Raw genomic sequence first — 16,257 nt, forward strand, 5'->3', positions numbered from 1 at the left:
CCTTTGATGAAGGTCTATTTATGAAGGGATGAAGGACTATTGATGAAGAACTATTGATGCCGGACTTTTGATGAAGGTCTATTAAAGAAGGGATGAAGGACTATTGATGCATGACTATTGATGTATGGCTATTGATGAAGGACTGTTGATGAAGGGATGAAGGACTATTTCGACTGGCCACTGACCGTGAAAGAAGTGGTCATCGTTAACTTGTAGATGATGTAGGAGACGGTAGATACTGTTTAATCTGTTGTCATTTAAATATCTGAGTAATGTTTGTCAAAGTTTCTCAAATTGAACATTACCTTGTCCGGAAAAATGAAATTTGATGATAAAAAAACAAAGCAGATGACAATAAAACCGATCGCCCAAACGCATCATGGCAACGGCCATGGTAACCCGATGCACGTGAGTTCCGTGCAATCTGACATGCACATGCGTTCCCCCATAAAAATCCACCCAGATCGGATAACATTCATTCGTTATTGAATTGCGACCACATGCCAAGATTGACAAGAAATCAGCGATACCAAGCCCTTGGACGTTGCAAGCTGGACAAACCGCCCAGCAAGTAGCCAATGCATTTCAAGTCCACATTAGTGCAGACACCGTGCGTCGACGATTGACGAGCAGACACCTCCACTGTCACAGGCCACATCGAGGACCCATCCTGACACCATGCCATCGCCGGGACCGTCTTCAGTGGCCAACACAGCACCAGCTTTGGCACCACCATCAGTGGAGAAGTGTCCTCTTCTCAGACGAGAGCCGTTACTGTATCTCAACAGCAGATGGCAGAGAAAGAGTCTGGCGACGCAGTGGCGAACATTATTCGGATGCTTGTGTTGTTGAGAGACACTCGTGGGGTGGTCCGAGCATCATGGTGTGGGGTGGAATTGATCTTGCACAGAGGGTCGACTCTGTAGTCTTCCAACACATCAGGTCACAGCAGCTCGGTACATTGATCAAGTCTTGGGACCACACTTGGAGGCAATAGAACAATGTAAGGCGGGATGTTTTATAGTCAGGCAGGAGCAGATGAATATATATATTAATTTTGTATGGCCTAAAGTAGCGAATATGGAATATAATTTGACAAGTCGAGATTACAAGAATGCGAGATTTTACATCATGTGCAAATGTTGCATTCTTGCGTTGTCGACTTCTGACAAAAAAAGCTATTTATCATTTAACTAAAGCATTTATCCATGACATAAGCTTATGCCATAAAAACATGTATGTCATACCCCAATGACATAAGTATGCAAATTAGATATGCAAATTAGATAACCGGAATTGGAACTTTTTTCGCCGGTGCACGTGAGTAGGTGTTTACAAACAACATGGATACCTTTGATGTTGGAGACAATGTTTTAATAGATCAAAGGGGAAGTGCTACAGTGATATCCGTGTTGACAAATGCATATTACAGGTTACAGGTTGATGGTACCGAATTTGAATTTGACTGTGATGAAGGCAGATTATCAAAAGTTTCATCATCGAAACGCCATCGTCGAGCACGGCGAAGCAGACGACGAACACAAAGCCGAAAGATGCCCAAGGACGATTTGTGGCTGTTGAGGACGGCATGATCGATGGTGTGATCCTGGACAATCAAAACAAAAACACAGCCAAGAAAACTTTGTACGATTTGAAACTGTTCGATAACTTTCTAAAAGTCCAAAATGAATTTCGCCAAATGCACGAAATTCCCCCAAACGAACTAGACACACTTCTCTGCAAGTTTTTCATTAGTGTTCGAAAAACAAATGGGGAAAATTATGAACCAAACAGCCTCACGGGTTTTCAGAGCAGCATCGAGAGATCACTAAAACGAAGGGGGTATGGCTATTCTCTTACGTCATCTTTAGAATTTTCACGATCACGGGAAGTATTAAAGGGGAGAAAAATTGAACTAAAGAAAGAAGGGCGTGGCAACTTACCAAGGAGAGCCGACCCGATTGGTGATGTAGAGATCGAGGCCCTGTGGCAGTCCGGATCCATTGGAATCAGTAATTAATCCAATGAGCATAATATACTGTCTATGGCTCTACAACACAATCCATTTCGGGTTAAGAGGTGTCAATGATCACTACAACATGTGTTGGGGGGACATCACATTGCATGTTGATGGAGACGATCACGAATATCTTGAACTGTCCATGAGACAAGAAAAGAATAGGTCCGGTGAGAATCCTCGTGATCGTCGCGACGTTAGGCCCAAAATGTGGGCTAATGTTGCTGATCCCTCTCGGTGCCCTGTGCAGGTGTATAAGTTGTATGCCTCCACGCGTCCACTCGACTTCTGTCGAGATGACGATCCCTTTTACATCGGCACACACACTTTAGGTATGCCTAAACCTGGCGATCAGTGGTTTATCCGCTATCGTATTGGGAAAAACAAACTTTCCTCTCTCATGAAAAACATGTGCGATGCCGCCAGTCTCCAAACATCGAAACGATTCACAAATCTTCTGCGCGCAAACACCTTGTGCAAAAGTTGAATGAAAATATTGTTCCGCCAAATCAAATAATGCAGATAACTGGCCACAAAAACATCCATTCTGTGAACAATTACTGCCATATTAATCCTGACCAGAACAAGCAAATATCCAACATCATTTCACGAAACACTCCATCCCACACTGTGACATCCCACCTTGTTGATGAAACTGCCGTCATGCAGAGCGGCCCTTCGCGTAATGTCCAAATCGACAGTAGACAACACAGTCAGCGGTCTCAAATAATAAATGTTTCTGGTGGTGTCAACACTATGTTTGCTGGCAACATTACTGGTGGAAACATAACGATTAATCTCGTTAAACCTCCAAGCCCGGTCCCAGTCAAAAGACGCCGGATTGTCATCGAAAGTGATAGTGACACCGACTAACGCATCTACTCTGACCTCTCAGCCGCGAGACGTTCTCCAAGTGAGAGAGCGGTTTGATTTGAAACTATATATTATAGGTGAAGTTACACCAAAGATATTATAAGATTACACAGAATCGTTGTTGTTACCGTTATTAAAGTTTCAATTATTCTGCAAAAGTCTGTACAATTATTTTGTAAAAAAAATCCGAGGAACTTTTTTTCTCAGCGAAGGAATATGCCATAAAGAAGTTAAGAGGTTGTTTATTTTGGTTTACACGGCTATCGAAAACATGTATCACTACGCACGATCTATACGTAAGATTTCGACAAGTTGCTGATGAAAATGTTAATGCAATTATTCCTTAAAAGGGAAGCAAAAATGTGAAAATGATAAATAGAATTCATCACTCGTGTCGCCAAAGGCTAGGCAAATACCGATTAACTAAGACTCGGTTGATATTTCCCATATTAAAAAACACTCGTGATGAATCCTATATGTTCCAAAAACACAGGAATGCGAGAACGCGAGACTTTGGCCAAATCTCGCGTTCTCGCGATCTCGCATTCTCGCACTTTTGGCATATTAAGCTCGTTTTTAAAGGTCCACATCGTGAGAATGCCCCTTACAGTATTCCATACGTATCAGACAATGAAAACGTTTGTCACGCACCGCTGCGCCGGTACCTTTAGGCCACGTCCCCAAATATATTTGTTGTGGAAGCCGATTACGAAGCGTGTGATTTCAGTACCTTCACTTGGACATTTGAGTACCTACTACGAACATAATGAATCATCATAATGTAACAACAGAGGGGTGTGGATGTAGTGTTACACACACACACACACACACAAACACACGCGCGTGCGCACGCACGCACGCACGCACGCACGCACGCACGCACACACACACACACACACACACACACACACACACACGCACACACATATGCACACACGCACACGCACACACATACGCACACGCACGTTCTCAAGCACGTACACAAACAATACTCTCAGCATGACATAGTCCTTCATTCCCTTTGTTGAAGAAAGCCATGGAACAACCTCTACAACGTTGCCCAGTCACCAGAAACACCCGCACAATGGCCACTGTCAGAGCCGGTAAGTCACCAGTCCTTAAGTGCCTCCCTAACCGTTTGGAATACGCTCATTTCAATGCGTATTGGTGTCACGGGTAAAATAATTTAATGTTCCTTTCATGGTCACTAAAAGAGAGTTTATGTCGAAGATATTTGGTGGTGAATACAGTTACCTCACTGACCGATGTTGACAGACAGGCCGCATTGTGCGTCGGAAGAAAACACGGCAATGAAATCACTGAATTCACTAATACCCAGCATATGAATGGTGACTTTTAATCTTCTGGTTAGCACAAGAAGACGTTACCTAGAATTGGTATGCGGCTGACGTACAGCACCCCTCCGCCAGAATACACACGCTATACAAAACAACGTTTGCTATACAAACGGACATTTAGCAGTGCGATTGAAAGGTTTGCAATACACATGTCAAAGGTGTTTTGTACAATACAGATCATTTATCAAAGTGATATACGTAGTTATATTGCTCGTCATTCAACTCACTGGAAATCTGTGTATCTAACGGTTGGGTTTATAACGCCACTTGCACCAGAGCTCTCAACTCACAGGTTCGGTGGAGAATCTGGAAAAGTAACTCTGACATTATTTCCAGAAAGTGTACCCGCGGGATGGCAGAAGAAGGCCATCACCACCTCCTGCTGCTACTGCTGCTGCTGGGATGTGTGTGTGTCGGCCAAGCGTATGTAAGTACACAGTGTGTGTGTGTGTGTGTGTGTGTGTGTGTGTGTGTGTGTGTGTGTGTGTGTGTGTGTGTGTGTGTGTGTGTGTGTGTGTGTGTGTGTGTGTGTGTGTGTGTGTGTGTGTGTGTGTGTGTGTGTGTGTGTGTGAAGGTATAGGGAAGTGTGAAGGTATAGGGAAGTGTGGATGTACAGTGTATGATGTGTGGGTGTACAGTGTATGAAGTGTGGATGTACAGTGTATGACGTGTGGATGTACAGTGTATGACGTGTGGATGTACAGTGTATGACGTGTGGATGTACAGTGTATGACGTGTGGATGTACAGTGTATGACGTGTGGATGTACAGTGTATGACGTGTGGATGTACAGTGTATGCCGTGTGGATGTACAGTGTTTGACGTGTGGATGTACAGTGTATGACGTGTGGATGTACAGTGTATGACGTGTGGATGTACAGTGTATGACGTGTGGATGTACAGTGTATGACGTGTGGATGTACAGTGTATGAAGTGTGGATGTACAGTGTATGACGTGTGGATGTAGGTAGAGGGGGGGGGGGGGTGATGTTGGTACACGGGGGTTGATGAAGGTACAGGGAAGTGGGGCTGTACGGTGTATGAAGTGTGGATGTAGGTAGGGGGGGATGTTGGTACACGCGGGTTGATGTAGGTACACGGAAGTGGGGATGTACAGTGTATGACGTGTGGATGTACAGTGTATGACGTGTGGATGTAGGTACAGGGAAGTGTGGATGTACAGTGTATGACGTGTGGATGTACAGTGTATGAAGTGTGGATGTACAGTGTATGAAGTGTGGATTTAGGTAGAGGGGGGTGATGTTGGTACACGCGGGTTGATGTAGGTACAGGGAAGTGTGGATGTACAGTGTATGACGTGTGGATGTACAGTGTATGAAGTGTGGATGTACAGTGTATGAAGTGTGGATTTAGGTAGAGGGGGGTGATGTTGGTACACGCGGGTTGATGTAGGTACAGGGAAGTGTGGATGTACAGTGTATGAAGTGTGGATGTACAGTGTATGAAGTGTGGATGTACAGTGTATGACGTGTGGATGTACAGTGTATGACGTGTGGATGTAGGTAGAGGGGGGGGGGGGGGGGGGTGATGTTGGTACACGTGGGTTGATGTAGGTACAGGGAAGTGTGGATGTACAGTGTATGCCTTTCAGGGGCCTCTGCCATTGCCTATCTGTAATTCTGATACACGTGTCCACTGTCTGTTGCAGATCACAGTGACTACGAACCTAGGTACAACGAGCGTCAGACGCAGCAACTACCAAACGACGCAGAAATTATTCGAGATCACAGTAGACACCAACGCCTCAAGTTTTCTGTGTGAAGGTTCCTCTGGTTTATTCAACACCAAGAGGCTCGACCCCGACACCAGTAGGTGCATGGTTATCAGCTGATGTCTGACTAGCGGAGATGACGTGCACATATGCACATGGACAGATGTTAAATATCACTCTACTGTTTTTATATATGTCACAAACCTATGAATCTTTTGGACTTTTCTCATCTGAGGATGCGCCATGTAGCAATTCATATATGTCATGTTATGTTTGTGTCAATACACCCAATACACCCAATGTTATAGGAAACGATATAAAATCATTAAATCAATAAACAACATCCATTTTATCTCTTATCAAGCCTAATGATATGATGTACTATACCTTTAATATGGGAAACATATAGACAGTCGTCAAGAAGTTAATAAGTTATCAAGTAAGAATGCCTCTTAACTGTTTTTAGTCTCTGTAATCACTAAGTAAGTAAATTATCAAAAATCATTCCAAATTACCTACGTTTGATAACACGAAGTACATTCCATTGCAGACTTCTGGATATACTTCGATCCCTCGAATACTCCCGCGGAGTTAACAGGAGACGAATACACCGTCAACGGCAACTGCTCCACCGCTGAACCAAACTACGACTCCTTCTCCATCAAGGTGAACGTCATCAACAACGAGGCCCCAGTGGTAACCAATGGACCACTAGGTAAATAGGACAGGTGGCTTTACTCATTTGCATATTTGTCGTGGCATCATGTTTATCTGTTTATCACATCGATAAAATCAGAAAAAACCCAAAGATTACATGATACTATTTGGTATTACCCAGAAACTGTCCTACAGTTCGTGCGACCTTGTGTGTGGAGACACATAAAGCTTCCAGGCGCCTTTGTTCGTTACACTGGCGATGATGTAATGCCTATTGCCTTGTGTAAACATGTTAGTTCCTGGTCACAGCCAACAGTATATTTAACGTCACAAGCTGCAGCACGTGTTTACCTGGACGGGGGAGAAGTGGAATCAACTGGCCGTCAGTTCTGATTTGAGCGATCTTAAAAAAAGCATTACGTTGAAGTGGCGAATACGTGTTGAAGTAAAATCAATCAAAATAGATAAATACCGGATGTTGTAGATATGCCGGACATCAGGAGGAGAGTGAAACTTGTTGAGTGGACCTTGTTGTTGAGTGGACCTTGTTGTTGAGTGGACCTTGCTGTTGAGTGGACCTTGTTGTTGAGTGGACCTTGTTGTTGGGTGGACCTAGTTGAGTGGACGTTGTTGTTGAGTGGACCTTGTTGTTGGGTGGACCTAGTTGAGTGGACGTTGTTGTTGAGTGGAAGCTGTTGTTGAGTGGACGTTGCTGTTGAGTGGACCTTGTTGTTGAGTGGACCTTGTTGAGTGGACCTTTTTGTTGAGTGGACCTTGTTGTTGGGTGGACCTTGCTCTTGAGTGGACCTTGGTGTTGAGTGGACGTTGTTGTTGGGTGGAAGCTGTTGTTGAGTGGACCTTGTTGTTGAGTGGACCTTGTTGAGTGGACCTTGTTGTTGAGTGGACGTTGTTGTTGAGTGGACCTTGTTGTTGAGTGGACCTAGTTGAGTGGACGTTGTTGTTGAGTGGACGTTGTTGAGTGGACCTAGTTGAGTGGACGTTGTTGTTGAGTGGACCTTGTTGTTGAGTGGACGTTGTTGTTGAGTGGACCTTGTTGTTGAGTGGACCTAGTTGAGTGGACGTTGTTGTTGAGTGGACGTTGTTGAGTGGACCTAGTTCAGTGGAAGCTGTTGTTGAGTGGACCTTGGTGTTGAGTGGACGTTGTTGGTGAGTGGAAATTGTTGTTGAGTGGACCTAGTTGAGTGGACGTTGTTGTTGAGTGGACGTTATTGAGTGGACCTAGTTGAGTGGAAGCTGTTGTTGAGTGGACCTTGGTGTTGAGTGGACGCTGTTGTTGAGTGGACGTTGCTGTTGAGTGGACCTTGTTGAGTGGACGTTGTTGTTGAGTGGAAGCTGTTGTTGAGTGGACCTTGTTGAGTGGACCTTGTTGAGTGGACCTTGTTGTTGAGTGGACCTTGTTGTTGGGTGGACCTAGTTGAGTGGACGTTGTTGTTGAGTGGAAGCTGTTGTTGAGTGGACGTTGCTGTTGAGTGGACCTTGTTGTTGAGTTGACCTTGTTGAGTGGACCTTGTTGAGTGGACCTTGTTGTTGAGTGGACCTTGTTGAGTGGACCTTGTTGTTGAGTGGACCTTGTTGTTGGGTGGACCTAGTTGAGTGGATGTTGTTGTTGAGTGAAAGCTGTTGTTGAGTGGACCTTGTTGTTGAGTGGACGTTGTTGTTGAGTGGACCTTGTTGTTGAGTGGACCTTGTTGTTGAGTGGACGTTGCTGTTGAGTGGACGATGTTGTTGAGTGGACCTTGTTGTTGAGTGGACGTTGTTGTTGAGTGGACGTTGTTGTTGAGTGGACCTTGTTGTTGAGTGGACCTAGTTGAGTGGACGTTGTTCTTGAGTGGACGTTGCTGTTGAGTGGACGCTGTTGTTGAGTGGACGTTGCTGTTGAGTGGACGCTGTTGTTGAGTGGACATTGCTGTTGAGTGGACCTTGTTGTTGAGTGGACCTTGTTGAGTGGACATTGTTGTTGAGCGGAAGCTGTTGTTGAGTGGACCTTGTTGAGTGGACCTTGTTAATGAGTGGACGTTGTTGAGTGGACGTTGTTGTTAAGTGGACTTTGTTGTTGAGTGGACGCTGTTGTTGAGTGGACCTTGTTGTTGAGTGGACGTTGTTGTTGAGTGGACGTTGCTGTTGAGTGGACCTTGTTGTTGAGTGGACTTTGTTCAGTGGACGTTGTTGTTGAGTAGACGCTGTTGTTGAGTGGACTTTGTAGTTGAGTGGACGTTGTTGTTGAGTGGACCTTGTTGTTGAGTGGACCTTGTTGTTGAGTGGACCTAGTTGAGTGGACGTTGTTGTTGAGTGGACGCTGTTGTTGAGTGGACCTTGTTGTTGAATGGACCTTGTTCAGTGGACGTTGTTGTTGAGTGGAAGCTGTTGTTGAGTGGACGTTGTTGTTGAGTGGACCTTGTTGAGTGGACCTTGTTGTTGAGTGGACCTTGTTCAGTGGACATTGCTGTTGAGTGGACCTTGTTGTTGAGTGGACCTTGTTGTTGAGTGGACGTTGTTGTTGAGTGGACCTTGTTGAGTGGACCTTGTTGAGTGGACCTTGTTGAGTGGACCTTGTTAATGAGTGGACCTTGTTGAGTGGACGCTGTTGTTAAGTAGACGTTGTTGTTGATTGGACCTTCTTGTTGAGTGGACCTTGTTATAGAGTGGACCTTGTTGAGTTGATCTTGTTGTTGAGTGCGCCTTGTTGTTGAGTTGACCTTGTTGTTGAGTGGATCTTGTTGTTGAGTGGAAGCTGTTGTTGACTGGACCTTGTTGAGTTGACCTTGTTGTTGAGTGGACCTTGTTGTTGAGTGGAAGCTGTTGTTGACTGGACCTTGTTGAGTGGACCTTGTTGTTGAGTGGACCTTGTTCAGTGGACATTGCTGTTGAGTGGACCTTGTTGTTGAGTGGACCTTGTTGTTGAGTGGAAGCTGTTGTTGACTGGACCTTGTTCAGTGGACCTTGTTGAGTGGACCTTGTTAATGAGTGGACCTTGTTGAGTGGACGCTGTTGTTAAGTAGACGTTTTGTTGATTGGACCTTCTTGTTGAGTGGACCTTGTTATAGAGTGGACCTTGTTGAGTTGATCTTGTTGTTGAGTGCACCTTGTTGTTGAGTTGACCTTGTTGTTGAGTGGATCTTGTTGTTGAGTGGACATTGTTGTTGAGTGGATCTTGTTTTTGAGTGGACATTGTTGTTGAGTGGACATTGTTGTTGAGTGGACTTTGTTGTTGAGTGGACGCTGTTGTTGAGTGGACATTGCTGTTGAGTGGACATTGTTGTTGAGTGGACCTTGTTGAGTGGACCTTGTTGAGTGGACCTTGTGAATGAGTGGAAGCCGTTGTTGAGTGGACCTTGTTGTTGAGTGGACGTTGTTGTTGAGTGGACGTTGCTGTTGAGTGGACCTTGTTGAGTGGACCTTGTTAATGAGTGGACCTTGTTGAGTGGACGTTGTTGTTAAGTAGACGTTGTTGTTGAGTGGACCTTGTTATAGAGTGGACCTTGTTATAGAGTGGACCTTGTTATAGAGTGGACCTTGTTGTTGAGTGGACCTTGTTATAGAGTGGACCTTGTTGTTGAGTGGACCTTGTTCAGTGGACGTTGTTGTTGAGTGGAAGCTGTTGTTGAGTGGACCTTGTTGAGTGGACCTTGTTGAGTGGACCTTCTTAATGAGTGGTCCTTGTTGAGTGGACCTTGTTGAGTGGACCTTGTTAATGAGTGGACCTTGTTATAGATAGGACCTTCTTGTTGAGTGGACCTTGTTCAGTGGACGTTGTTGTTGAGTGGACCTTGTTAATGAGTGGACCTTGTTGAGTGGACGCTGTTGTTAAGTAGACGTTGTTGTTGAGTGGACCTTCTTGTTGAGTGGACCTTGTTATAGAGTGGACCTTGTTGAGTTTATCTTGTTGTTGAGTGCACCTTGTTGTTGAGTGGACCTTGTTGTTGAGTGGATCTTGTTGTTGAGTGGACATTGTTGTTGAGTGGACTTTGTTGTTGAGTGGACGCTGTTGTTGAGTGGACCTTGTTGCGTGGACGTTGTTGAGTGGACCTTGTTAATGACTGGACCTTGTTGAGTGGACGTTGTTGTTAAGTAAACGTTGTTGTTGAGTGGACGCCGTGGTTGAGTGGACCTTGTTGTTACGTGGACGCTGTTGTTGACTTGACTTTGTTGTTGATTGGACGCTGTTGTTGAGTGGACCTTGTTGTTGAGTGGACCTTGTTGTTGAGTGGACGCTGTTGTTGAGTGGACCTTGTTGTTGAGTGGACGTTGTTTTTGAGTGGACGCCGTGGTTGAGTGGACCTTGTTGTTGCGTGGACGCTGTTGTTGGGTGGACATTGTTTTTGAGTGGACGCTATTGTGGAGTGGACTTTGTTGTGGAGTGGACCTTGTTGTTGAGTGGACGCTGTTGTTGGGCGGACCTTGTTGAGTGGACCTTGTTGTTGAGTTGACGCTGTTGTTGAGTAGACGCTGTTGTTGAGTGGACCTTGTTGTTGAGTAGACGCTGTTGTTGAGTGGACGCTATTGTTGAATGGACCTTGTTTTTGAGTGGACGCTTTTGTTGAGTGGACGCTATTGTTGAGTGGACGCTTTTGTTGAGTAGACATTGTTGTTGAGTGGACCTTGTTGTTGAGTGGACCTTGTTGTTGAGTGGACGCTATTGTTGAGTGGACGCTGTTGTTGAATGGACCTTGTTTTTGAGTGGACGCTTTTGTTGAGTGGACGCTTTTGTTGAGTGGACGCTATAATTGATTGGACCTTGTTGTTGAGTCGAACTTGTTGATGAGTGGACGCTTTAGTTGAGTGGACCTTGTTGTTGAGTGGACCTTGTTGATGAGAGGACCTTGTTGTTGAGTGGACCTTGTTGTTGAGTGGACCTTGGTGCTGAGTGGACGCTGCTGGTTTGTTTAAGATCCTTGTTGTTAACTTTGTACTCACGCCCAGTGTTGAGAAGGTTCCCATGATGCACACGTGATGTGCTATGAGCAGTCCCATCAGTAGTTAACGGAGGCTTGTGTGCTTGTTGGTTCCAGTGACTATATCGGTACAAGTTACTACAACCATTGGTCAGATTATCGGGACTGTGGTGGCCACGGACAACGACGGCGATCTGCTGACCTTTAATGTCCCTACGCAACCGGTCGGGTTCAATATGGATAGTGAGTATTTAGTTCAATTCAAATATATATTGTATTGAAGACCATAGACCCCAATGAAGTGTATGCAATACAGAGCAGGGTCATTTCACAAATAGATTTACATGTTTCATTTCAGTACATTTCTGCTTTTGAAAGCATGCGTCAAATGTAACAAGACAATTTATAAATCATTTCTGGTTTCCATAACGCGAATATATTTTTGAACAGAAGGTCGAAGTACATACATATTTGGTATTTGTTTGCTTTCGAATATCTTTTGAGAATGGGCCTATGAAGGTGAACTGATTCAGACCTTAGATAGGCTTAGGTAACAAAACGTACAGAATGTTATCATTTTATGGTGTCTCCCGATATCAATATTAAACCGTGTACATCGAACTCGAGCACGAATAAATCGGTAACAAATGTACACAAGGTCGAATCTGTTATATATTGCAATACTTCTAGGCTTGTCTAAAGGTGATACGTCAAATTGAGTGCATCTGGTGAAATAGCGTGGAGACATGTTTAGTGAAAAAATGTCCGTTGTCATGTGCCACACAATCCCAGCAAACAACTAGCGTCCAGTGATCAGTCCGATCACCCGTCAATCTGACCAAAACTGAAATGTCAAAAAATCACGAAAGCAAATTCATTGTAAAACAAACCACTCTCAGTAGCGCGTATCTGATCCGCGTGATGCACCGTCGTCTCATGCTACCAATAAGTGTCTGGATGGTTTCCAAGTGAAGTTCCTATTGAGTTACCGGAAGGACAGGGCGTCGTCAGAAGGCGATCTTGAGCTAGGTCAACACGTGTTTGGTTGGGTTGAGGTCTGGTGACCGGGCTGGTAGGCATCAACAACCCTGGCACCATGAGGTCGTGAGATATCGCCCATGAGGACGAAACCTTGATTGCACCAGCATGGGGTCTCACATACACATTCATTTGCCATTCCTGAAGCGCCCGCCTGACAGAGGCATGGGCATCGGACCTTCCAGATCTACTCATCCCACCCCAAATCATAACTGAGCCCACTCCAAAGCTGTCATGTTCAGCTACGTTGGAATCCTGAAATCTTCCTCCTTGTCTTCGCTGCACTCGAGCACGACGAACTGTGACGCCTAGACAGTATCTCGATTCATCAATGAAACGTTCCGGAGTCCAGGTCTGGCCTGTCCAGTCGACGTGATCTTCATGCCCTGCTGATCGCACTGTGGTTGACACCAAAGACGTTTGCAACTTGATGTTGTGTTGACCCATCGGCTCAATTCTTCGTTCGTCAAACGACGTCTTTGACGCTGAGGAGACATAAGTGCATTCAGCTGCTGCCATCCTCACTAGCAATTGTTGCTATGATTGTGGGTTCGAATTCCGGTTCGCCCCGATCATGTTTCTAGTTTTGTCAGCACCATACCCGTGCTCGTGGGTTTCACCGAAGTGGTAAACGTCTGAGACCTGCATCACTTCGGGCTTTCCTCCAACATTAAGCTGACACGCCGTGATATAACTGTAATACTGTTAAAAGCGGCGTTAAACCCAACTCAATCACTCACTCACTACGCCTGATGTGGAAATCTGTTTGGCACATGAAATAGTTTAAGCCTGTATTTAACGCATTTAACGGATCTGTCTGTAAACTATGGGTACCGTCCTTGTTAACAAACAGCTTCTTTAAGTGGCATTTAGAAGTTGGTTTGATGAACAAGGAGATAATTCTATGGCTATACAACTTCGATGTAGATACAAGCACCGTTTATCAAATGATGTCAAAAAGAAATAAAAATATCATCATCAGAAAACATCAGAAGGAACAATCCATGTATATCAGAGAACAATGGTACTACTCTTTGATATGTATCTAGAATTTCAGCAGTGGATGGATAGTGGGTAGGCTGCACGTTCACAATCCTGTCTTTAGCGTGTAGTGCGCCAGAGAAAGGCTGAGACATGGATAGTGGGTAGACTACACGTTCACAATCCTGTCTTTAGTGTGTACTTGGCCAGAGAAAGGCTGAGACATGGATAGTGGGTAGACTGCACGTTCACAATCCTGTCTCTAGTGTGTAGTGGGCCAGAGAAAGGCTGAGACATGGATAGTGGGTAGACTGCACGTTCACAATCTTGGCTTTAGTGTGTAGTGGGTCAGAGAAAGGCTGCGACATGGATAGTGGGTAGACTACACGTTCACAATCCTGTCTTTAGTGTGTAGTGGGCCAGGGAAAGGCTGCGACATGGATAGTGGGTAGACTTCACGTTCACAATCCTGGCTTAAGTGTGTAGTGGGCCAGAGAAAGGCTGCGACATGGATAGTGGGTAGACTTCACGTTCACAATCCTGGCTTAAGTGTGTAGTGGGCCAGAGAAAGGCTGCGACATGGATAGTGGGTAGACTTCACGTTCACAATCCTGGCTTAAGTGTGTAGTGGGCCAGAGAAAGGCTGCGACATGGATAGTAGGTAGACTACACGTTCACAATCCTGTCTTTAGTGTGTAGTGGGCCAGGGAAAGGCTGCGACATGGATAGTGGGTAGACTTCACGTTCACAATCCTGGCTTAAGTGTGTAGTGGGCCAGAGAAAGGCTGCGACATGGATAGTGGGTAGACTTCACGTTCACAATCCTGGCTTAAGTCTGTAGTGGGCCAGGGAAAGGCTGCGACATGGATAGTGGGTAGACTTCACGTTCACAATCCTGGCTTAAGTGTGTAGTGGGCCTGAGAAAGGCTGCGACATGGATAGTGGGTAGACTACACGTTCACAATCCTGTCTTTAGTGTGTAGTGGGCCAGGGAAAGGCTGCGACATGGATAGTGGGTAGACTTCACGTTCACAATCCCATCTTTAGTGTGTTGTGGGCCAGAGGAAGTGTTCGTCATGGATAGTAGGTAGACTACACGTTCACAATCCTGTCTTTGGTGTGTAGTGGCCCAGAGGAAATGTTCGTCATGGATAGTGGGTAGACTACACGTTCACAATCCCGTCTTTGGTGTGTAGTGGGCCAGAGGAAGTGTTCGTCATGGATAGTGGGTAGACTACACGTTCACAATCCTGTCTTTAGTGTGTACTGGGCCAGAGAAAGGCTGAGACATGGATAGTAGGTAGACTACACGTTCACAATCCTGTCTTTGGTGTGTAGTGGGCCAGAGGAAGTGTTCGTCATGGATAGTGGGTAGACTACACGTTAATAATCCTGTTTTTAGTGTGTACTGGGCCAGAGAAAGGCTGAGACATGGATAGTGGGTAGACTACACGTTCACAATCCTGTCTTTGGTGTGTAGTGGGCCAGAGAAACACTGAGACATGGATAGTGGGTAGACTACACGTTCACAATCCTGTCTTTAGTGTGTACTGGGCCAGAGAAAGGCTGAGACATGGATAGTAGGTAGGCTACACGTTCACAATCCTGTCTTTGGTGTGTAGTGGGCCAGAGGAAGTGTTCGTCATGGATAGTGGGTAGACTACACGTTAATAATCCTGTTTTTAGTGTGTACTGGGCCAGAGAAAGGCTGAGACATGGATAGTGGGTAGACTTCACGTTCACAATCCCATCTTTAGTGTGTTGTGGGCCAGAGGAAGTGTTCGTCATGGATAGTAGGTAGACTACACGTTCACAATCCTGTCTTTGGTGTGTAGTGGGCCAGAGAAAGACTGAGACATGGATAGTAGGTAGACTACACGTTCACAATCCTGTCTTTAGTGTGTAGTGGGCCAGAGAAAGGCTGAGACATGGATAGTAGGTAGGCTACACGTTCACAATCCTGGCTTTGGTGTGTAGTGGGCCAGAGGAAGTGTTCGCCATGGATAGTGGGTAGACTACACGTTCACAATCCTGTCTTTAGTGTGTTTCTGGGCCAGAGAAAGGCTGCGACATGGATAGTGGGTAGACTACACGTTCACAATCCTGTCTTTGCTGTGTAGTGGGCCAGAGGAAGTGTTCGCCATGGATAGTGGGTAGACTACACGTTCACAATCCTGTCTTTAGTGTGTTCTGGGCCAGGTAAAGGCTGAGACATGGATAGTAAGTTGACTACACGTTCACAATCCTGTCTTTTGTGTGTAGTGGGCCAGAGGAAATTGTTCGCCATGGAAAGTGGGTAGACTACACGTAAACAATCCTGTCTTTAGTGTGTTCTGGGCCAGAGAAAGGCTGAGACATGGATAGTAAGTATACTACACGTTCACAATCCTGTCTTTAGTGTGTGTTGGCCAGAGGAAGTGTTCGCCATGGATAGTGGGTAGACTACACGTTCACAATCCTGTCTTTAGTGTGTTCTGGGCCAGATAAAGGCTGAGACATTGATAGTGGGTAGACTACACGTTCACAATCCTGTCTTTAGTGTGTACTTGGCCAGAGAACGGCTGAGACATGGATAGTGGGTAGACTAAAGTTCACAATCCTGTCTTTGGTGTGTAGTGGGCCAGAGAAAGGCTGAGACATGGATAGTGGGTAGACAACACGTTCACAATCCTGTCTTTAGTGTGTACTG

The 16,257-nt window shown here is 45.4% G+C and overlaps 1 protein-coding gene across 2 annotated transcripts in view; it reads left to right on the forward strand.

Moving 5' to 3' along the window:
• Positions 1-4,476: 4,476 nt before the first annotated feature.
• The window catches only part of LOC124126548 (cadherin-23-like), a 128,206-nt gene continuing 116,425 nt past the window's right edge, over positions 4,477-16,257 (forward strand). For both annotated transcript variants that reach the window (XR_007219932.1, XM_048392242.1), the window contains exons 1-4: positions 4,477-4,675; positions 5,917-6,076; positions 6,530-6,694; positions 11,667-11,792. Coding sequence is in view for 1 of the 2 variants with exons in the window: in XM_048392242.1 (XP_048248199.1) it covers positions 4,601-4,675; positions 5,917-6,076; positions 6,530-6,694; positions 11,667-11,792 (526 nt within the window). In the remaining variant the exon portion in view is untranslated. The remainder of the gene's footprint in view (positions 4,676-5,916; positions 6,077-6,529; positions 6,695-11,666; positions 11,793-16,257) is intronic.

The sequence above is a fragment of the Haliotis rufescens genome, unplaced genomic scaffold (assembly GCF_023055435.1).
Source record: "Haliotis rufescens isolate VD_foot unplaced genomic scaffold, xgHalRufe1.0.p SCAF_1, whole genome shotgun sequence".
NCBI classification, from domain to species: Eukaryota; Metazoa; Mollusca; class Gastropoda; order Lepetellida; family Haliotidae; genus Haliotis; species Haliotis rufescens.